The 22,971-nt window shown below is 31.2% G+C and overlaps 2 protein-coding genes across 2 annotated transcripts; both read right to left on the reverse strand.

The window, feature by feature from the left end:
• Nucleotides 1-1,735: 1,735 nt before the first annotated feature.
• On the reverse strand, nt 1,736-7,049 carry LOC114177649 (ABC transporter B family member 21-like). The gene is made up of 12 exons (XM_028063083.1): nt 6,645-7,049; nt 6,444-6,498; nt 6,174-6,349; nt 5,853-6,074; nt 5,528-5,766; nt 4,897-5,422; nt 4,445-4,718; nt 3,496-4,364; nt 3,062-3,328; nt 2,649-2,912; nt 2,262-2,555; nt 1,736-2,184 (listed from the first exon to the last, which is right to left on the reverse strand). Exons 1-12 carry the CDS (start codon nt 6,909-6,911, stop codon nt 1,831-1,833), a joined length of 3,807 nt encoding a protein of 1,268 aa, XP_027918884.1. The 5' UTR covers nt 6,912-7,049; the 3' UTR covers nt 1,736-1,830.
• A 5,438-nt stretch (nt 7,050-12,487) lies between these two features.
• LOC114177648 (ABC transporter B family member 11-like) lies at nt 12,488-18,044 on the reverse strand. The gene is made up of 13 exons (XM_028063082.1): nt 17,860-18,044; nt 17,455-17,770; nt 17,326-17,380; nt 17,065-17,240; nt 16,746-16,967; nt 16,421-16,659; nt 15,794-16,319; nt 15,354-15,627; nt 14,399-15,273; nt 13,892-14,158; nt 13,465-13,728; nt 13,078-13,371; nt 12,488-13,000 (listed from the first exon to the last, which is right to left on the reverse strand). The coding sequence occupies exons 2-13, from the start codon at nt 17,722-17,724 to the stop codon at nt 12,647-12,649; spliced, it is 3,816 nt and encodes a 1,271-aa protein (XP_027918883.1). The 5' UTR covers nt 17,725-17,770; nt 17,860-18,044; the 3' UTR covers nt 12,488-12,646.
• Between the last annotated feature and the right edge of the window lie 4,927 nt (nt 18,045-22,971).

Raw genomic sequence — 22,971 nt, forward strand, 5'->3', positions numbered from 1 at the left:
GATCAACGTTCATTCCATTAAAGTAGGTTCTCTGAAGTGTCGTGGTTACAATCTACATATGTTGGAACTTTTCCCTACATATTTGTTTCGAGTTCTACAACGTTTGCACCTACCCAACATTTTTTTACGATTTTGTCTTCAATTTAAATAATATTACTACTTTTTCATTTAATTTTACAGGGCACAATGTTATATCATATAGTAGAGTAAATTTCTATATTGCAACACTTACGTTTATCTTTTTGAAGTTATTGTACTAATATTGTTAAAAACGCTTGTCTACGATTTGGATTTAGAATGCATAGAAATTATATGCATTAAATCATTTTTTGAGGGACAAGACAGAAATCTAAAAATATTTTAAAATCAATTAAGATACTCAACATTAGTCAATACAAATATATACATTTGTAAAAAATTTAAACCAAAATTTTATAATTTATTAATTACCTAATTTGAAACAAATTTATTTTATATACTCATTAAAACCAAAGCTTGTTGTAAGATGAGGTTTGCACACACTACACTTATATACTATGATATCGTTTCATCTTTAGATAATGTAGGACTTCTAACACATCTCTAGACATTAATAGGTGGTCTAATAACAGATGGAACAACATACCAAACAAATAACAAACTTCTCGTTAGCGGTCGACAAAATTGGTCGAACAAATGACAAATTTAGCCAAAATAAGTTTTAACTCATTATTTTAATAATTGGCTTTAAGTTTAATTTAATCCCACAAAACTGATTTATAAAGTAAAATTTACATTTACTTATACCTTGAAATTGTCTTATCTCTAAATAATATATAAGAGATAGAACATCTAAAACTTATTTAAAACTAATAACTTACAAAATATATATATATATATATATATATATATATATATATATATATATATATATATATATATATATATATATATATACCGTATATATGTATGTATATATGTGTGTTGTATATACGTGTGTGTGTGTGTGTGTGAAGATAGAGAAGAAAAATATAATTTATTAATAACAGGTAGGTTCCAGTTTTGGTTGATCATCCAGGTGTCCAATTGATGTGTTAGTAGGGGTATGAGAGGGTACTCTTTTGTGCAGCATCCCACTTATGTGACATAACATGCTTAGCCACTACCTCCAATTTCAACCACTTTAGCATTGTCTTTGTTTTTGTTGTCTCTATCTTTCTGGTTTTTGTGCTTACCAGTTACACCTAAGGAATAAGATCTTGTCTTTTAAGGATATTTCAGTCTTAAACCACTACATTCCTAAACATTCTAGTACCCAAGACAAATTAAGGAATCAGTTCCCCCACAGGGGAAATTTGATATTTGCATCATCACATTTACACGGTTTCTCCAAATTAGTAACCAATTCTTGAACTGGATTTTGATGTTTGTGAAGTGATGCAAATGTTAATGATATCAAACAACCAATTGCTCTACGAAGATGATATTAAGAAACAGTTCAATTAAGATTTAACTTCTTCATAAGTTTGATTACTTCTCATTAAGTTTTTATTAAAACAAAATATTTTATCATGCATTCAAAATCTTTTATATTTTTTAGTTTTTGTTGTTTGATGTTGATGTCGACGTGATCATAATTTTATTTTAAGTCGGCGTTGCTTATATAAAAAATATTAATATTTATAATAATTTATTCAATATTTTATTTTTATTTAATGTGGTCTCCTTTCTATTCAGAAACAGGGTGATATAGTGACGTAGAAGTCCATTTTCACTTTCACATTGTTTCTACGGCTGGCTCTGATACAGAGAGCGTAATTATTGAGAAGGAAAAATTCCACAGCCGTCTTACTAGGATGTAGAAGCACTTGTATGCAATGCAACTGAGGAAGCATAGTCACCTTCCTTGTTCAGTAATGCTTCATGTGTTCCCTTCTCTGCTATCACACCATTTTTAATTACTGCAATTAAATCCGCACCCTTTATAGTGGATAGTCTATGAGCCACTACTATTGTGGTTCGGTTCACCATAACACGCTCTAGTGCATCCTGAACCACTTTTTCAGACTCTGCATCAAGGGCACTAGTGGCCTCATCTAGTAGTAATATTTTTGGATTCTTCACTATTGCTCGTGCAATTGCCACCCTTTGCTTCTGCCCTCCAGATAGTTGAATCCCTCTTTCCCCCACTATTGTCTCATAACCCTGCACAATGCATACATTCTTCATAACATCCTATGCTGTCTTTAAGAGAAGTGAGTTTATAGGACACTGTAATTTACCTCCTGCAAACCACTAATGAAGTTGTGAGCATTTGCCAGTTCTGCTGCACCTATAACTTCTGCCTCTGTTGCATCCCCACCTTTGCCATATGCAATATTTGCTCGAATGCTGTCATTAAACAGCACAGGCTCTTGACTCACCAGACCCATCTGCTGTCTTAGCCATTTTACTTGCATGCTTTGGATTTCTTTTCCATCCACTGTGATGTGACCTGAGTCTGGATCATAAAACCTCAGCAATAATGATATCACTGTTGATTTTCCACTTCCACTTTCCCCAACCAGTGCAACCGTCTGTTTATTTTATCACTATAGTCAATCAATACAATAGTTTAAGAAGAACAATGAACCTAGTGTATCAAACAGGATGCACAGTTGGAGAGTTACCTTGCCACTATGAATAGTCAAGCAAAGATCTTTGAATATTTGAACATCAGGTCTGGTAGGATACTTGAAACTGACATTGTTGAATTCAATCTCTCCGTTGACTTCTTCCAATGTGAATCCAGAGTCATCACTTGGGTCAATTTGTGACTTTCGGTCCAGAATAGCAAATACAGAAGCTGCAGCACTTTTTGATTTAGCAGAATCAGTGACCAAAGAGCCAGATTGAGAGATTCCCATAGCTGCCATGCTCAGTGCAAAAAGGACCTGGAAATCACCAATCAATATAATTAATGCAAGAAAAATAGATAAACCTGTGTTCATGCTACCTTAACTCGTTGTTAGCATAACTGTGACCACAAGAAGTGGTGGCAATTCTGACCTGGTGAAAGAGTTAGGAGAGTAAAGCAACTTACACGGAAAACATCTGAGAATGTTGATTTTCCATCCTTTACAAGTCGAGCTCCGGCATAAAAACTGAATGCATAAACTGTGTAAAGCATGAAGAATGATATCCCATAACCAATTCCACTTATTATCCCTCGCCTTATGCCTGTTTTAATTGGTCCTTCACACTTTTTCTGGTACAATTCCATCACCTTCTTTTCAGCACAGAAAGAAGCAACTGTTCTTATACTCCCTACAGCATCACTTGCGACTTGACTTGCTTCCTCGTACAGTTTCTGTAAGGTAATAGAACATTAATTCTCGTATCAAGCACATGCATATCACTGTTGAACCATGCTCTTACGTTATACAGTAACTTGTTCTATCTCTGCTGGAAAACTTCTGTAAAATAAAAAAGAAATTGCTGAAACATACGGTCAGTTGGTTGATGTAAAAAACAAACCTTTGCATCTGCGCTGAATCCTTTTATGAACTTGAATTGCACGTATCCATTTAGTCCTAATAGCGGTGCCAGAGCAAGCACTATAAGAGCAAGCTGCCAGCTTGCTTGAAAAGCAATTACCAAACAGCCGACAGCTGTAGCAACATTTTGAACGAGCAAACCAAGTGCATCTCCAACCAAAGCTCGAACAGCAGCAGCATCAGAAGAGAGCCTTGCTCCAATTGCTCCACTTGAATGTTCAGCATCATCGAACCAGCTAACTTCCATGTGAACAACTTTCTCAAAACACATTTTCCGAATCCTTTTGATCAACTTACCTCCAGCAACACCAAAAAAGTAGAATCTACAAGGAGCTGTGATAAATGATACCACACCAATTGCAACAAATAGTAATGCCCAAAGCTTTGAATCTTTACGAAGTTCATCAACTGGCTCATAGAAAATACTTATCATTTTGGAAACGAATAGTGCACTAATGGGTAATAATAGTCCACTTACTACTGCAGCTAGAGTCCCTATAAACAAGACTGGAATCTCTGGCTTGTTTAAATATGCCAGGCGAGAGAGTGGCACTTGCGGTGGTGAAGAAACTGTTGCAGGAAGTGTTTGAGATCCTCTGCCTGCAGGATCCAAGCTAACCGTTGTGGGAACAACATGTGATTCTGAGAAAGAGTTGCAACCACTGCTTGGTGACCTTTGGCTTATAGATCGTAAGGAAGATCTTTGACTTAATTGTCTACCAGAAAGCACTGGACTTTCTATCTTGTCTGTGTCATATGAAGCATTTTGTTCTGACCCTTTGATTTCCTGCAGTCTAATGAGCTGGCTATAGACTCCACTGGGATCATTGGTGAGTTCGGCATGGGAACCTGATCATGGAAAAATATATAAACATTTGAAAATTGAGTCTGGGAGAAATTAGACTTCTATTGCTGCATTCTATGTCTACCTTTTTCAACTATTTTTCCTTGATGAATAACAGCAATGCTATCTGCATTCCTTATTGTACTTAAACGGTGGGCTACAATGACTGTTGTTCGGTTTATCATTATTCTGTCCAATGCTTCCTGTACAATTTTCTCAGACTCAACATCAAGTGAACTTGTAGCTTCATCCAGAAGTAGGATTCTTGGGTCTCTCAAAATCGCTCTTGCTATTGCAACTCTTTGCTTTTGACCCCCGGAAAGCTGAGTTCCATGCTCACCAACCATTGTGTCCAGTCCCTATGTTCAGCATTCATAATTATACCAAATTACATACGTAAATTGAGCATTTGATATCATCATAGAACTATAAGATTCTTTTTTTCACAAGTCTAAAATACTGTGGAGATAAAGATAATCCGGAGAAAGGAAGAGAACATTGACATTTAAAATTTTAAAAGATGATTCAAGAGTTGACCTGAGGAAGTCTATCTATAAATTTGGCAGCATTAGCTAGTTCTGCTGATGCTCTGATTTCTTCAACAGTTGCATCATCCTTTCCATAGGCAATATTCTCTTTAATACTACAGGTAAAGAGAACTGGTTCCTGGCTAACTAGGCCTATTTTCTGTCTGATCCATTTCAGTTGAAATTCTTTGAGGTTGATACTGTCAATGAGAACTTCACCTGCCTGTGGATCATAAAATCTCTCTATCAAACTAACAACTGTGGATTTCCCACTCCCACTTTCTCCAACCAAAGCTGTCGTAGTGCCACTTGGTATTGAAAGAGAAAATCCATTGAATATCAGTTCGTCTGGTCTTGTAGGATAGCTAAAGCAAACCTCCCTTAGTTCTATATGTCCACAAATGTCATCAAGCTTCCGACCACTTGTGTCATAAGCATCGATTTCTGGCTTCCTCTTAATTGTTTCAAACATCTTAAAGGCTGCAGCTTTTCCAGCACTAAAAGCACTCAAGCTTGGAGATGCCTGTCCAAGAGACCTGGGATTGGAAATCTAGTTAGATAGGATAGTTTTTGTAGAGGGAGAGGGAATCAATTCAGAAACTTTAGACTCATAATAAGAAAGAAGAAAACACAAAACTCACGCGGAACCAGTCAAAACAGCAAGCATTACTGTCACCACCTCTCCTCCTGTATATCCTTTTTCTATTATCATTTTTGCACCAAACCATATTGCTAAACCATAACTGCAGGTAGAAACAAAAGAGAGAGAACCAAACCCAAAACCAGAAGCTAGTGCCTCTTGCACTCCAGCCTTGTAAGCTTTGATTAAGGACCGATTATATTTATCTGTTGCTTGCTTCTCCCCAGTGAATGATGCAACCTGAATTGGATAAGTGGAAATCATTCATATCTTCTGCAATATCAAAAGGAAAAATCAGGAGTTATTATTTTGGTCAGTATGCATACAGTTCGGATAGAACCTATTGTCTGCTCTACTACTGTTGCAGCTTGGGAATAACCTTCTTGTCCCTTGGATGATGCTTTTGCAATAACCAGGCTTACCATGGCACCACACAAAACAATAAGTGGAATACAAGATAACATGACAACAGTTAGAAGCCAACCCCTGATGAATGCTATCACAAAACCTCCAACGGAAGTTGCTAATAACTGCAAGAACTGTCCTACCTGAAATGAAAATGAGAAAAAAAATTGAAGAAACAAATTTTACCTCAAACGACAAGGTAATGGTTTAAGACTTGCAAGGTGGTTCATTAAAATTTATACCTTTTCACCCATGGCATCTTGAATAAGAACAGTATCACCTGACATCCTTCCGACAACCTCTCCTGTTCTTGTTTCCTTATCAAAGAAAGTGACATCTTGCCTCAAAATAGTTTGAAGGTATAACCCTCTAATTCTAGCAGCTTGTCTCTCCCCAGTAATCATCCAACATGTTAACTCTGGTTCATAACAAACATGGTTTCTTTAGGGCTGGTGATTGGCCAAACTAATCAGGTAGATTGTAAGAACTAACGGATAATCTGATGTACTTACGAAAAAGTGATGCAAAACAGGTTCCCACAGCCAAGTATACAATTTCCAAAGACACCTGACACGGTAATTTGATGTGATGTGTTAAATCTGAGAATGTCAAGTTACTTACTGATATTCCTAGTAACCCCTCAACCGCTTCACCGATTTCGCCAATATTGATTAATACTATCTAACAAAAGGGATTCATGAGGAATTATTTACCTTGGAAACTTCATCAACAACTTCGTTGGAGTTTTTGGTTCCTCCAAATGCATTGATCATATTTCCAAATAACAAAGTCATCAAGGGAGGGGAGATTCCATTGGCAACAGCACCCACAGTTCCCACAAACATCAATAAATGATCAAAAGAATCAGCAAATGAGAAAAGTTTGTATAAGGGTATTGTTTTGGCAGATTCATCTTTGGCCTTTCTCTTCGAATCTTGCTTCCTCTCAGAATCTCCATTCAAGTCTATATCCTCTGACATTTTCTTGATGGAAAACTTTACACACCCATGTACTACTAGTTAGTAATCACTGTAAACGAAAAACACTGGCAAAATTTGCATCAAAGGTTCAAATTAGTTAACACCAAAAGATTATTGTGCTGTCCAAAGTATAATCTCATTGTGAAATCTCACTTTTTATTCAGTTCTTGGTTTGTGGTTGTGCATGCAGTGAGTTAGTCAATAAGAGGATGAGATTTTCTTAATGGGGTTCTGAATTCAGACCACGTCAAACACAAGAATTACTTCGGAGAAAACCATGAGTCAACTTCAACAAAATGTACTTCGGCAAAAAATAAGCAACTTAAAATGGCAACAAGTTAACAAAAGATGCGTCAACTAACACTGAGTGATTGGCGTAGCAAAACAGTTTCCTTGGCAAAAAAACATTTGGGATTTACTTTCTTGTTTGAATCCAAATGTCATCCAAAGTTTATAAAACATATTCCTCCTTTTTGAAAAGGAATTCTTGACAGTTTAAAAAAGTTGTTCTCGGAAAGAATTTGAAGCATTTAAAAGCCATTTAAGAAATCTTGGCTAGATTAGTAGAGATAGAGTTGACGTATTTCTTGGGAAAATAAGAATGGGTCTCTGTCGGGTTATTCATTTTGAATTTAAATATAGTTTAATTTTTTTATTAATAAAGAAAATTATGCTATTTCAATTAACTTTACTGCTGACAAAAAAAAAAAACAATTAACTTTACTGATTATGTCTAAAATTGGATTTAAAGAAATTTTAGGTGTCAATGTCATCTATCTTTGCTTTAAGTACTACATAAATATTTTTTGTTTTAGGTACAAATAAATTAAATTATTTTATTTTATTATTTACTTAAGTTGTATTACAAAAATCTATTAGTATTTCTCAAAAAAAATATTATATATTATAAACAAAAATTTCAGTAAACAAGTAAAAATATTTATTTATCTATCTATATATATATATATATATATATATATATATATATATATATATATATTATAAATATATAAATATAAATATAAATATAAAAGAGATTCCTCTTTTTGTGTCCACATTTCATAATAACCGTTTTACTCTTAGTTATTTTAAAAATTAATTATTTTATAAATAATTTTTAATCATTTTTCTTTTAATCATTCCTCTCTTTTATCTTAAATCATTATTTAAATTTTCTTTTTACATATCTTAGTTTTTTTTAATTTTATATATCTATCTATATAACAATAAAGGGATTCCTCTTTTTATGTCCACATTTCATAATACTCGTTTTACCCTTAATTGTTTTAAAAATTAATTAATTTATAAATAATTTTTAATATTTTTCTTTTAATCATTCCTCTTTTTTGTCTTAAATCATCATTTAAATTTTCTTTATACATATCTTATTTTTTTTAATTTTATATTTAACAATTATTTTAAAAATTATACATTTATTATTGATCTTAAATTTCTTAAAAATTAAAAAATGCGAATACACAGGCGCAACAGCGCCTGTGTGTTCGCTAGTATATTATAAATTAGTTTCCAACGATATTTAAATTATTTATCAGATGCTTAATTTTAAAAATAATTTATTAAATATATAAAATATTAAAATAATAGACACTTAAAATTTATTTAAATATTAAATCTAATATTATTATTTTAAAGTCTTTTTCATTAAAATTTGATAATGAAAGTAAAAAGAGAAGAGAAAACATAATCGAATGGTACTTTGAGAAGAATTCTTAACCTAACGTGGGAAGAATTAGCAATAACTAACTTTGAATGAATAAAGGAGAGTTAATTAATCCTACAAAAGAATTCTTATAATTAAGTTTCGTTAAAAAAAAATTAATAGGAAGTTAATTAAAAATACTTCCATTTATGATATATTTAAAAGTTAACTAAACATAGATAGAATATGTATAGAATTTTATATTATTATTTAGGCTTAAATACCTTTTTCGTCCCCATTTTCGTAGTGTTTGTTGCGGATGGTCCTCATTTGTACCGAATGTTTTAAATGATCCTCATTTTTACCGAATGTTAAAATAGTCATCATTTTCACAATTTGTGTTTTATTTAGTCCTTTTAATGTGACATTGTTTAAATCAGTAACGGAACACTGTACAAGTGTCATTGTTTGTATTACGTTGCATTGGGGTGTGTTAGGTGTACTGTACAGGTATTCCGTTACTAATTTGAACGGTGTCACAGAAAATGACTAAATAAAATACGAATTGCGACAATGAAAATTATTTTAAACATTCGGTGAAAATGAGAACCATCCGCAACAAACACTACGAAAATGAGGACGAACAAAAGTAGTTAAGCCTATTATTTAAATGTAAGCATTCGTATAAAAAGTTTTTAAATAACTATGTCAAAATTAATATTAATAATACTTTTTAATTAAGTTACTAATTAATCACAATTTATTTATTTTTTTAACATTACCAATACCTAAAGTAGATTCCAAATAATATATACTATTTTATAGTTCGACCAAAACTACCACTTCAAACCAACGATTATTTGATAAGACATATGATACACTACTTTACGGTAGCCAAAAGGCAGAATATATGACGTGGTTTACGTTAGAAAAAGACAATATATATTTTGGACAATGTTTAATAAAATGATTTTAAATTAAAATGAGGTTGTAAATTGGTTAAATTAATCTTAATGTTATATATTTTTCATAATTATGTTATTGGTGTAGTACATTTAATTATGTTTTTTAATCCAAAAGATTTGAATATGATATGTTTCTCAAACGATAACATCGTATTATGTGAGTAAAAAAATAATTCTATATTTTTATTATATATCTTTTTATTAACAATTCTTTACATGATCATTGTCATTTTTACATCTATTATATTTATTAGAGCTATCAAAATGGGTTGGAACTCGCGAGTCAACCTAACTCATCATGAGTTCGGATTGGGTTGAAATATTTTTACAAATTTCAATACAGATTAATTTTTGAACCGACTTATTTAAAACCCAGCTCATCCGAGTTGAATCCATGGTGAGCCGAGTTGGCTCACCAATCCGCAGATAAAAGGGTCACACAAAATTAAGTTATGCTTTACATGTTTTTCAAACGATAACATAACATCGTATTATGTGAGTACAAAAGATAATTCTATATTTTTATTATATATCTTTTTACTAACATTTCTTTACATATTTATACATATTATAATTTATACATCTACTATATTTATATATAAAAAACATTCTTAGTGTTCACATATCTCTTTCAATTTATTTGTAATAAAATTATAAAAATTATGTATATTTAATTTATAATAATAACAACACTAATAATTAATAAATTTTAAACTAATTTAATGAAATTATTTGATGTTAAATTATTGTTTAATACTCTTATTGTTTACCAAGTTCACCTATTTTAAAATCGTCTTTTAACGACAGCATCTAAAGGGTTTAATTTAGTTTCTTATTTTCTAAACAAATATTTCAATTTTATTGTCCAGACCTATAAAGCATTGATCCTTCAATATAAATGATGTAACTGTGTTTGACACGTATGTATATATGATACTTATCATTGAAATATTTGATCTATAAAGGAACAATAATTTTGTGATGATAATAATTTATAATTTTTTATGTCGACAATTTTAATACCTATGATTTTAATTTGAATGCACGCAATAAAAATAACATATTTATCATATTTAAAAAAATTGTGTACAATATTCAATATACATATATTATGTATCATATCTTATTATTTTCAAAATAAACGTATTAAACACGTGTACACATATCTTGGATTCCAATTCCAATATGAGCCACATGCCTCGTTGGTCCATATTGCTTTAGATATATTACCTATTATTAAAAAGATAAAATCTAAACTAATAATACGGTAACCCCACGATCCAATTGTTGAATAAATTGATATCTACAATAATTTTTATAAAACCAATAAAAAGGAAAAGGAGTTGGTTGTAAAATATCTTTTTTATCACTCATATTTATATTCATGTATTTGATTTTAGCAAAAGAAAAAATATTCATTAAAAAAATATATTGCTTTTGCCAATAATTTATATGAGTTTCTTTAAATGTAATAACTAAAATAGTCGTCCAGATCATCTGTGGCAAAGAGAAAAATACCACATTAACGGCTAATAGTGTTGATTTAAAACCACAATTAATAATTGCTTACCAGCAATTTGAAATCCCCATTACATAATATTTTATATTGATTAAATATGTTTTTCTTCATATTAGATTTTGTTTTTTATTTTTATATTTCTTCTTCTTCCCAATCATTTACTATCCTATCACGAGTACTCATTCATTTCTATATTCTGATCATCCCAACTTTGCACCAACAACACTACCGACACTAACACCTATTTACAGATTGAGACCGTTCCTAAATAAATAAAAGGTAACAATCTTTCAAAATCTATTAATACATAATAAGATTCCAAATATAAACTGTTAAAATTTATTCGTTTAACTTATTTAAATAATTTTTATAAAATTTATTCATGCGTAACACAATTTAAGATTTCATCTTTCTATTTAATAGTAGGAGATTTTACATTCATTATAAATAATGTAAAATTATAATATATAATAAAAACAACATTTACCTTATAAATAAATTTTCTAAAATTAAGTTAGAGTTAAAATTTATTTTTTAACGTTCGTGCATAATCTTGAACTCATGTAAAGTTTCTGCATAGTATAATAAAACATATTTTTATCAAAAAATATTATATTTTATTATGTAAGAATAAACCTCAAGTTGATCATGTATTTTCAGATGAAATATGATATTTTGAAAAAAAAATTTATTTTTCAACATCCTACACTTTTTTTTCTTCTATTTTCAAATCATATCAAAACAATTTCTTTCATTTATTAAAATGTTGTTACATATGTACTGTAAAAGGTTTGTCAACAAACAAATAATTTTTCTTTTCAGATTTTCTTTTTCAACTCTCGGGTGACATGGTCACCTGTTATTTATTAAACCGGGTGGACCGGCAAAGCATTCTCTTGCGAATTTAATTTGGGATATATTTTGAGACAAAAAAGTGTGATAACTTTGTTTACCAACTACTTGAGAAAAAAGGTAACTCAACATTTTGTTCTCCTACTACAAAGTTTAGAACTATTTCTTTTCAACCGAGTCTGTAAGGTACGAAAGGGAACACTCATTCAATATTTAAACCTATTTTTCAGTACTTGTTCTGCAGCATAACGCTTACTTGGTGCTGATAACATTCTTAGCTGTATGTAGTATCCAGTACTTTAAAGTTGTCTTGCTGCTAATAATAGTTAATATTAGTTAATACAAGTGATGCGTTTCCAAATTAAATAGTTTAGGAATGAAATCTTGTAGAATTGTGTTTTCTACCCATATGGGTAATTAGTACAGTAATTCCTAATATAAGAATCAAAATAGGAGAAAATTATTCATATATCTCTGTATATCGGTAGGAACAAATATCAACTTTTTTTTAACATCAAAACTCAGATTTCTGAAAGATATTTACTATGGAAAAAAAAGAGATATAAATATAATACAGATGTGTTAGGAAAACCAATAAAACTCCAGGAACAATTCAAAAACAAACAACATAGTAGACGTAAATAAAGCCACAAGAGTGACTTGTAAACTTGATACATCATGGAGAGCAAGAAAATTTTGTTGAGACCCAATCGGCCTAGAACTGTAAAGGGTTAGGGCACTAAGATGCAGAAGCACTTGTATGCAATGCAACTAAGGAAGCGTAGTCACCTTCCTTTCTCAGTAATGCTTCATGTTTTCCCTTCTCTGCTATCACACCATTTTTTACCACTGCAATTAAATCCGCACCCTTTATAGTGGATAGTCTATGAGCCACTACTATTGTGGTTCGGTTCACCATAACACGCTCTAGTGCATCCTGAACCACTTTTTCAGACTCTGCATCAAGTGCACTAGTGGCCTCATCTAGTAGTAATATTTTTGGATTCTTCACTATTGCTCGTGCAATTGCCACCCTTTGCTTCTGCCCTCCAGATAGTTGAATCCCTCTTTCCCCCACTATTGTCTCATAACCCTGCACAATGCATACATTCTTCATAACATCCTATGCTGTCTTTAAGAGAAGTGAGTTTATAGGACACTGTAATTTACCTCCTGCAAACCACTAATGAAGTTGTGAGCATTTGCCAGTTCTGCTGCACCTATAACTTCTGCCTCTGTTGCATCCCCGCCTTTGCCATATGCAATATTTGCTCGAATGCTGTCATTAAACAGCACAGGCTCTTGGCTCACCAGACCCATCTGCTGTCTCAGCCATTTTACTTGCATGCTTTGGATTTCTTTTCCATCCACTGTGATGTGACCTGAGTCTGGATCATAAAACCTCAGCAATAATGATATCACTGTTGATTTTCCACTTCCACTTTCCCCAACCAGTGCAACTGTCTGTTTATTTTATCACTATAGTCAATCAGTACAATAGTTTAAGAAGAACAATGAACCTAGTGTATCAAACAGGGTGCACAGTCAGAGAGTTACCTTGCCACTACGAATAGTCAAGCAAAGATCTCTGAATATTTGAACATCAGGTCTGGTAGGATACTTGAAACTAACATTTTTAAATTCAATCTCTCCCTTCACTTCTTCCAATGTGAATCCAGAGTCATCACTTGGGTCAATTTGCGACTTTCTATCAAGAATAGCAAATACAGAAGCAGCAGCACTTTTTGAGCTAGTTGAATCAGGTACCAAAGAGCCAGATTGAGAGATTCCCATAGCTGCCATGCTGAATGCAAAAAAGACCTGAAAATCAGGAATCAATAACATTAATTCAAGAAAAAACAGCTGAACATTGTACACGGAACCATCCTATCTCAGTGAACAAATGCCTAGCGGTAATGGATATGACAAGAACAAAAGTGGTGCAAATTCTGACTTGGTGAAACAAGTTAGGAGAGCAACTTACACGGAAAACATCTGAGAATGTTGATTTTCCATCCTCTACTAGACGAGCTCCAGCATAGAAACTTAATGCATAAACTGCGTAAAGCATGAAGAATGATACCCCGTAACTGAGTCCACTTATTACCCCTCGCCTTATGCCTGCCTTAATTGGTCCTTCACATTTTTCCTGGTATAATTCCATCACCCTCTTTTCAGCACAAAAAGAAGCAACTGTTCTTATACTCCCTACAGCATCATTTGCCACTTGACTTGCTCCCTCATACAGTTTCTGTTAGGTAAATAGAATATTAGTATAGGTCAAAAGCACATTAAGAGCACATGCTTGTTGTCACACTTTTGATCCATGTTCTGATCTTCATACAGTAATTTTTTTCACTCTTCTCAGTGTGGTGCCAAAAATGAAAATGAAAAGTACAAAGAAATGGGTCCAAATCCCAGTGAAGTTGAAACATAGATATTTTCTAAATCACAATTTAAGTTGATAGATTAGTGGAGGTAAAAAACAAACCTTTGCGTCTGCGCTGAATCCTTTCATGAACTTGAATTGCACGTATCCATTTAGTAGCAATAGCGGTGCTAAAACAAGCACTATAAAAGCAAGCTGCCAGCTTGCTTGAAAAGCAATTACCAAACTGCCGACAGCTGTAGCAACATTTTGAACGAGCAAACCAAGTGCATCTCCAACCAAAGCTCGAACAGCAGCTGCATCAGAAGAGAGCCTTGCTCCAATTGCTCCACTTGAATGTTCAGTTTCATCAAACCAGCTTACTTCCATGTGAACAACTTTCTCAAAACACATTTCCCGAATCCTTTTGATCAACTTACCTCCAGCAACACCGAAAAGGTAGAATCTACATGGCATCATGGTAAATGATACCAGACCAAGTGCAACAAATAGCAATGCCCAGAGTTTTGAATCTTTACGAAGTTCGTCATGTGGCTCATAGAAAATACTTATCATTTTGGAGATAAATACTGCAATAATGGGTAGTATAACTCCATTTACAACTGAAGCTAGAGTCCCTGCCAGTAAGACTAGAATCTCTGGCTTGTTTAAATAAGCCAGGCGATATAATGGCACTTCCGGTGCTGAAGTTGAAGGAGGTGTCTGAGGTTCTCCTCTTGCAGGTTCCAAGAAGCCAACTGATACTGGCACACCATGTGATGCTGAGAATGAGTGATGACCACTGCTTCCAACTCCTGATGACCTTTGGCTTATAGATTTTAAGAAAGATCTTTGACTTGATTGTCTTCCAGAATGCACTATACTTTCTAGCTTGTCTCTGTCATTTTCAGCATTTTTTTCTGATCCTTTAATTTCTTGCAATCTAATGAGCTGGCTATAGGCTCCATTAGGATCTTGGGTGAGCTCAGCATGAGAACCTGATCAAGGAAAAATATAAGACTAAAGTATATAAGCATTTGAGAATTGAGTCATGGAAAAATTAGATATCTATGTCTACCTCTTTCAACTATTTTTCCATGATGAATAACAGCAATGCTATCAGCATTCCTTATAGTACTTAAGCGATGGGCTACAATGACAGTTGTTCGGTTTATCATTATTCTGTCCAATGCCTCCTGCACAATTTTCTCAGATTCAGCATCAAGGGCACTAGTAGCTTCATCCAGAAGTAGGATTCTTGGGTCTTTCAAAATTGCTCTTGCTATTGCAACTCTTTGCTTTTGACCCCCAGATAGTTGAGTTCCATGCTCACCAACCATTGTGTCTAGCCCCTGCGTTCATAGTTATCCAACATTACCAAAGTTAGAGGAACATATGAATTTTCTTACTCAAGTCTAAATGCTATGCAGAAAAAGATGATCCTTATAAAGGAAACGAAATTTCAAACCGTTTATTACTGTGCATATTTTACATTTAAAAGGACATGCAAGGGTTGACCTGAGGAAGTTTATCTACAAATTTGGCAGCATTGGCTACTTCTGCTGCAGCTCTGATTTCCTCATCAGTTGCACCATCCTTGCCATAGGCAATATTCTCTTTAATACTGCAAGTAAAGAGAACTGGTTCCTGGCTAACTAGGCCTATTTTCTGTCTGATCCACTTCAGTTGAAATTCTTTAAGGTTGATACTGTCAATAAGAACTTCACCTGATTGTGGATCATAAAATCTCTCTATCAAACTAACAACTGTGGATTTCCCACTCCCACTTTCCCCTACCAAAGCTGTCGTAGTGCCACTTGGCATTGAAAGAGAAAATCCATTGAATATCAGTTCATCTGGTCTTGTAGGATAACTAAAGCAAACCTCCCTAAGCTCTATATCTCCACGAACGTCATCAAGCTGCTGACCCGTAGCGTCATAAGCATCAATTTCTGGCCTCCTCTTAATTGTTTCAAACATCTTATAGGCAGCAGCTTTTCCAGCAGCAAAAGCGCTCAAGCTTGGAGATGCCTGCCCCAGAGACCTAGGATCGGAAATCTAGTTAGATAGGATAGTATAATTACCTTGTCATACCTTCTGATTGGGGAAGAACCAATTTTAGAAAGAGAAAAACACACAACTTACATGGAGCCAGTCAAAACAGCCATCATTACTGTCACAACCTGTCCTCCTGTATATCCTTTCTCTATTATCATTTTTGCACCAAACCATATTGCCAAACCGTAACTGCAGGTAAAAACAAAGTAGAGAGCACCAAACCCAAAACCAGAAGCTACTGCTTCTTGCAGTCCAGCCTTGTAAGCTTTGATTAAGGACTGATTATAATTAACTATAGCTTGCTTCTCCCCAGTGAATGAAGCAACCTGTGTTGGATAAATTGAAGTCAATTATATATTCAACAACATCAAAAAAACAAAAACAGGGGTTCTTTTTTAATCAGGGTGCATACAGTTCTGATAGAACCGATTGTCTGCTCCACTACACTTGCTGCTTTAGAATAAGCTTCTTGTCCCCTGGATGATGCTTTTGAAATAACCAGGCCCACCATAGCACCACAGAAAGCAAGAGGTGGAATACTAGATAGCATGACGACAGCTAGAAGCCATCCCCTGATGAATGCTACAACAAAACCTCCAACGAAAGTTGCCATGAACTGCAAGAACTGTCCCACCTGAAATCATAGGTAGGGAAAAGCAAATGAAGAAACAGAGTTTACCTTAAACGACAAATGGTTTAAGACTTATAAGGTGGTTGGTTAAAATTAACACCTTTTCACCCATGGCTTCTTGAATAAGAACAGTATCACCTGACATCCTTCCGACAACCTCTCCGGTTCTTGTTTCCTTATCAAAGAAGGTGACATCTTGCCTCAAAATAGTTTGAAGGTATAAGCCTCTAATTCTTGCGGCTTGTCTCTCCCCAGTGATCATCCAACAAGTCAACTCTGGTACATAGCAGACAAGGTTTCATTTCGGGTCATAATGAATCACACTAACCAGTTAGATTAACAGATAATATGACATACTCACGCAAAAGTGAGGCAAAAAAGGTGCCGACAGCCAAGTATACAAATTTCAGAGACACCTGAAATTAAGTATGAGAATGCATTAAGTAGTGTAAAAGGGATTAGTAAAAGGGGCTAATGGGGAATTAATTACCTTGGAAACTTCATCAACGACTTGTTTGGAGTTATTGTTACCTCCAAATGCATTGATCATGTTTCCGAATATGAGAGTCATCAAGGGCAAGGAGACTCCATTCCCAAAAGCACCAACAGTCCCCAAAAACATCAATAAATGATCCAAAGGATCAGCAAATGAGAAAAGTTTGTATAAGGGTACTGTTTTGGCGGGTTCATCTTTGGCCTCCTTCTTCTTTGACTCTTGCTTGCTTTTAGGATCTCCATTCAAGTCTGTATCCTCTGCCATCTTCTTGATGCAAAACTTTTCTCACTTCTCTACTGGTTGTTAATCACTGTAATAACAGTATAATAAATACCAAAAAGTGGGATCATAATGCATTCAAAACCAAAAGAAGAAGTAAACAACTTGCTCAACCAAAACCTGAAGGAATTGTACGAATGGTAACATGCAGCACAACTGAAAAGTTGAAAATTGGAACAAAGGCTCCTACTAATGTAAAACCAGTTCCAACTTGGTAGTTCATACATTACAGCAACACTAGTTAAATATTTTCAAAAACTTTGAAATTTGAATCAACAAGATTATAATTTATAATTTTTTTTTCCTTTTTTCCTACTTAATTGGTTTATTTTCATTACTGTATCAATATCAAAATTTCAATTTAATTGCCCAACTTCTAGAAGTACTGACACTCTTTCCTAATTGACCTTAAAATAGGTGACACATCTAGTTTTACTGACATTATCAAATGGGCAAAATCATTGTTATCTTGAAAATTAGGGTTTTTATTTTTATTTTTCAATAAAGAGATTAAACCCAACCAGTTAGATAAAAGAAATAAAAATAACAGCAATTTCTTGTTCCGCAAGTTAAACAATTTATATGAACAAATTATATTTTGGCTGTATAGACCGAATCAAATTATTTGTGTAGTGTTGAAACTATGATTATTTTATTTTCTTAAAAAAATAAATGCCTCATCATCAATCATCATCCTTTTGACTAAAAAACCTTTTATCATCTTCTTTAATATAAATCACTGTCAAATACCAATTTTAAATAGTACATTATACATGCATTTGTGTTGTCCTCTGAAAGGGACCGGTGAGCTAAGTAGACAGACGTAAGAGATTGTACTTTGAGAAGGAAAAAAATATATATAACTTTAATTCTTTAAAGTTGAGTTAGATTTGTTTTAGTGTCCTTGATGGAAATAACTTATTTTAATATTTTAAATTTAATACAATATAATCTTAATTTATAAGCATTAAACATATAGAATTAAAAATAATCTAAAATTTTTTTTAACCCTTTATATTGTCTTAAACACGGTTTTAGTCTATATTAAATTTTTTGTTTTGTCTTTAATTTTTTTTTTTCTTAATTAAAAATCATTGCTTTTAGTTTTTAATATTATATAATACTAATTATCTTTCAAATAATGCACTAGTGTTGTAATACTTAAATTCTATGTGTAATTTCAAAATATGTTTAAGATTGGTAAAATAAATATTACTCATCTATCTTACAATGAATATTAAAGACTAAAAATAAATATTTAAATTTTTAGAAAGATTACAATTAAATACAAACATTTTACAAAAGATTGAAATCAAAATTTAAAAAAAAAAGGATGAATAAAGAAAAAAACACTATAAAAATCAATAAATAAGCTAATTTGAGTTAAACTCAAATCGATTATTTATATATAGACTTGATTTTTTTTTCAATTTTAAACTACAATTTTTTTTTTTAGTTTAGGTGATCAAAATTAGTATTACCTGATACTGTAGCGATTAAATACATAATTAAGTATGGAGAATATTCTTGTAATTAGTTCTTCCTTTCCTTGATAGATTCTGTAATGAGGCGATTCATTCTAAGAAATCTCTAATGGTGTACAATAAAATAGCAAATTGAATATTTTCGTAAACACTTGTTGTAAAATGAAAAAGGAATAAATTCTTTTTATAGATTTAAATTATTTTGCACAAGTTACATCATTTTAGTTTTTTTTTTTTAAATAATAATCAAATGATGATGTACAGGTGGATGGTTTCAATTAAGACTATTATTCATTAATTCGGTCACTAATATTTCAAATGATGATCCAAAATTAAACATATAAATACACATTTTAAGCTTTGGTTCATTAACTTAAGTTTTCTGTTTACTCAAATAAATTTGTCTTTCTATATAAAAGAAAAAATGTTGATTCAAACACATTTGCTTTATTTTTATTTTATTTTATCTTTGTATTTGACTCTTTCTACAAATATTTTCTACATCTCTTTAATTCACATGAATGACTTTTAAAATTGTGGACAAAATAATGTGAAGAAGTAATAATTTAAAGAGTAAAATGTCAAACAAGTGCCATTATTGGAGTTTGAATGAGAAGAAGAGGTGATAGTTGCATATATTTCCACGCACAGAAAAGAAAATCAAGCCAAACCTTGAATTAGTTGTGTTGTGTATTTAAATTTAAATTGTTAGATGCATAAATTAGGTTTCTTTGAAAAAATAGAAGCAAGTGATGAAAAGCTGCATCCACCAAAGTCTTTGCTTTATCTGCAAGCAAATTATTTAAAATATTTAGATTTAATTCAGTTTTAACTTGCATGAGAACTTTAAATTTTAAAGGTTTAATTATGTTTTGATTTACATTTTAGTAGCAAAATATCGATTTAATTTCTCTATTTTCTTTATCTTAATTTGATTCATGTTTTGGAAAATTTGATGTAATTAAGTCATTTCCACTAGTTGTATAGTAAGAGCGTGAAAGGAGGTGTCATGTGTTAGTTTTTGAATTTTTTGAAATTTTTCAATTTTTTTTCAAATTTTTTTTACTATTTATTTATTTATTTGAATTTAAAAAAATTGTCACGTGTCACGCTGACGTCGTACCACTTGGCAGTGACAATATCATGTGTCACTATCATGTTAGGTGTCATTTCTTGTTCTCAAATTGATCCTGTAATTTTAATTTTTGTCTCAATTTAATCTCATTTTTTGTAAAAGTTATGCAATTTTGTCCCTCTCCAAATTGAAATAAAAATTAATTTTATATGAATGTTATATAAATATTTTTATTAAATTTGATATTTTTATTATATATTTTTAAAATAACTATGTTTATTTGAATTTGCGTTTCACATCCAACTTTACTTAATTATTTTTCAAATTTTAAATTTATTTGTCTTCAGTTGTTACATAAACTAGTTAAAATTATTTTTAAATTTCTATAATTGTTATTTTTACACCAACTCCATCAAACAATTGGATATAAATTATTGAACTTTACACATTTTAAAAATATACAATTCTTTGAAATATAATTCAAATAAAAAAACAATATTAAAGTATGATGTAATAAAATATCAAATATAATTTATGATATTTTTTTTTCTATTAGCATCATTTTCTATTAACAACTTTAAAATAATTTTAAATAAAGTTCAATGTAAAATATAAATTTAAATAAACTTAATTTTGTTAAAAATATTTACTTGAAATATCAATTTTGGATAGAAATATTTGTGTACATTTATATAGAAATTAAATTTGATTTTAATTTGGAGAGGAACAAAATTGTTCTATTTTTACAAAAATTGTAACTAAATTGAGACAAAAATTAAGATACAGAAACAAAATTGAGAATGAAGTAATGACATTTGGCATAATAGCATAATAGTGATATGTGACATTGTCAATGTGACATCATACTGTCACTGCCACGTAATTTTAAAAAATTCAAAAAATTAGGAACTAACATGTAATACCTCTAAGCTATTGTACCACTAACTGGGAGGACTTGATTGCATTGAATTTCTCAATGTAGGGACCAAATTGAAATAAAAAAATAGAGAAATTAAATTAATATTTTACTAGGAGAATGGAGACCAAAGAAATAATTAAACCAATTTTAAATTTATTATTTTTTATGGTTCATTAAATTTTAAAAATATTATAACTTTTAATTGAGTGTGTACTATTTGACTTTTGTGGTTAAATAGATAATGTGACATGACTGAAATAGTTATTATATTTTTATGTGTAATTTTATAATTTAATTATCACTTACATAATTATTTTTATCACTAATTTTAATAATTTTTTTTATTTTTTATGATTCGAAATCAATAAATTCTCAACCTTGTGGATAATTTATTTATAAAAAAGAAGAATTAGTAAAGGAGTTTTCAAAAGAGTTATTAGTAATTTTCAATGACATTGTCAGTTAGATCAAATACAAAATAAACCATATGTGAAAAATATGATAAATACAAAAACTTATTTATTTAATAGATTATAAAAATTTAATTAAAATTTTATAAATTAATCAAAATTTTAATTTCAAACAATTAAAGCTTAATTAACTCAAATGATAAATAACTGCAACCGAAGTTATTTCATCTCCTCCATTTGCATCCCATTAAAGTTATATTTGTGTTTTCCATATGAATTCAGCAATACAATGATTCACGTCCTTTGAGAAAGTATAATGATCCTGATATTAAAAGACTACAAAAATACTCTCATTTTTTTTATTTATATTTTTTTTATTTGACATGGATCAGGTTGGATCATTTATCATTTTTTTTTTAAATTAATGGTTCATACTAAACTTATATTACACATAAAAATATAAAAGATAAAAGTCAAATTATAATTTTTCTATAAAACAATCATTAAGTGTATCTGTTAGTATTTTTCTTCCTACATCTTGCCGGCTGAATTCTCAAAAGGATACTAATATTTTGATATATTCTTTTTATCTACTTTTAATTTATTATTTAATTACTTTTCAATTATTTATTTTATTTTATTTTTGTTTTTAATGCTATGGTGTGATAAATTAAGAATAATAAATCAAGAATGAGTCAAGACATGGTTATCTTTAATATTTTTTTTATTCAATTTTCATAAGTATTTCCAATTCAAAAAAATGTATTCCAAAAAAATCGGTGCCAGATGTAAAAAAAAAATCAAAAATTATTTTTAAATACAAAAATAGAATAGTTGTTCCGAAAATTCTTTTTTAACAGTTTGGATTAGATGTCCTGGAAGACATTTTCCAAATACAAAAGTTAATTTCAAAACATAATTTTTTTTATTTTATTTTCCCATCAGATGTTCCGCAATTCCAAATCTTCGAATTAGGTATTTGGGAATGTAAACCAAAAATCAGAACTTCTGGGATTCCTTCGTCATCTAATCTTCCCTTCCTATCCCGAAACCATTTTATTTATTCTATTTCTTTCCCATTCTTATCATCTTCTTCCCCATTTTAAGCTTTTTTTAGCATAAGGGGAATAAGGGTAAAATGAAAATTTTAAATTTTATGGGAATGCAGACAGAAAAATTAGGGGTGCAGGAAGAAGGAGCCGTGTTTTGAATTAAAATAAGAAAACTTTTTTAAAGGGATGTTTTATGATAAGATCTGTTACATGAATAACGAATTCTAAAAGAAATTAAAATTTTGTAACTTTGGAAACGTAATTATATTATTTAAAATTAGATATTTTATAT

The sequence above is a fragment of the Vigna unguiculata genome, chromosome 3 (assembly GCF_004118075.2).
Source record: "Vigna unguiculata cultivar IT97K-499-35 chromosome 3, ASM411807v1, whole genome shotgun sequence".
Taxonomy (NCBI): Eukaryota; Viridiplantae; Streptophyta; class Magnoliopsida; order Fabales; family Fabaceae; genus Vigna; species Vigna unguiculata.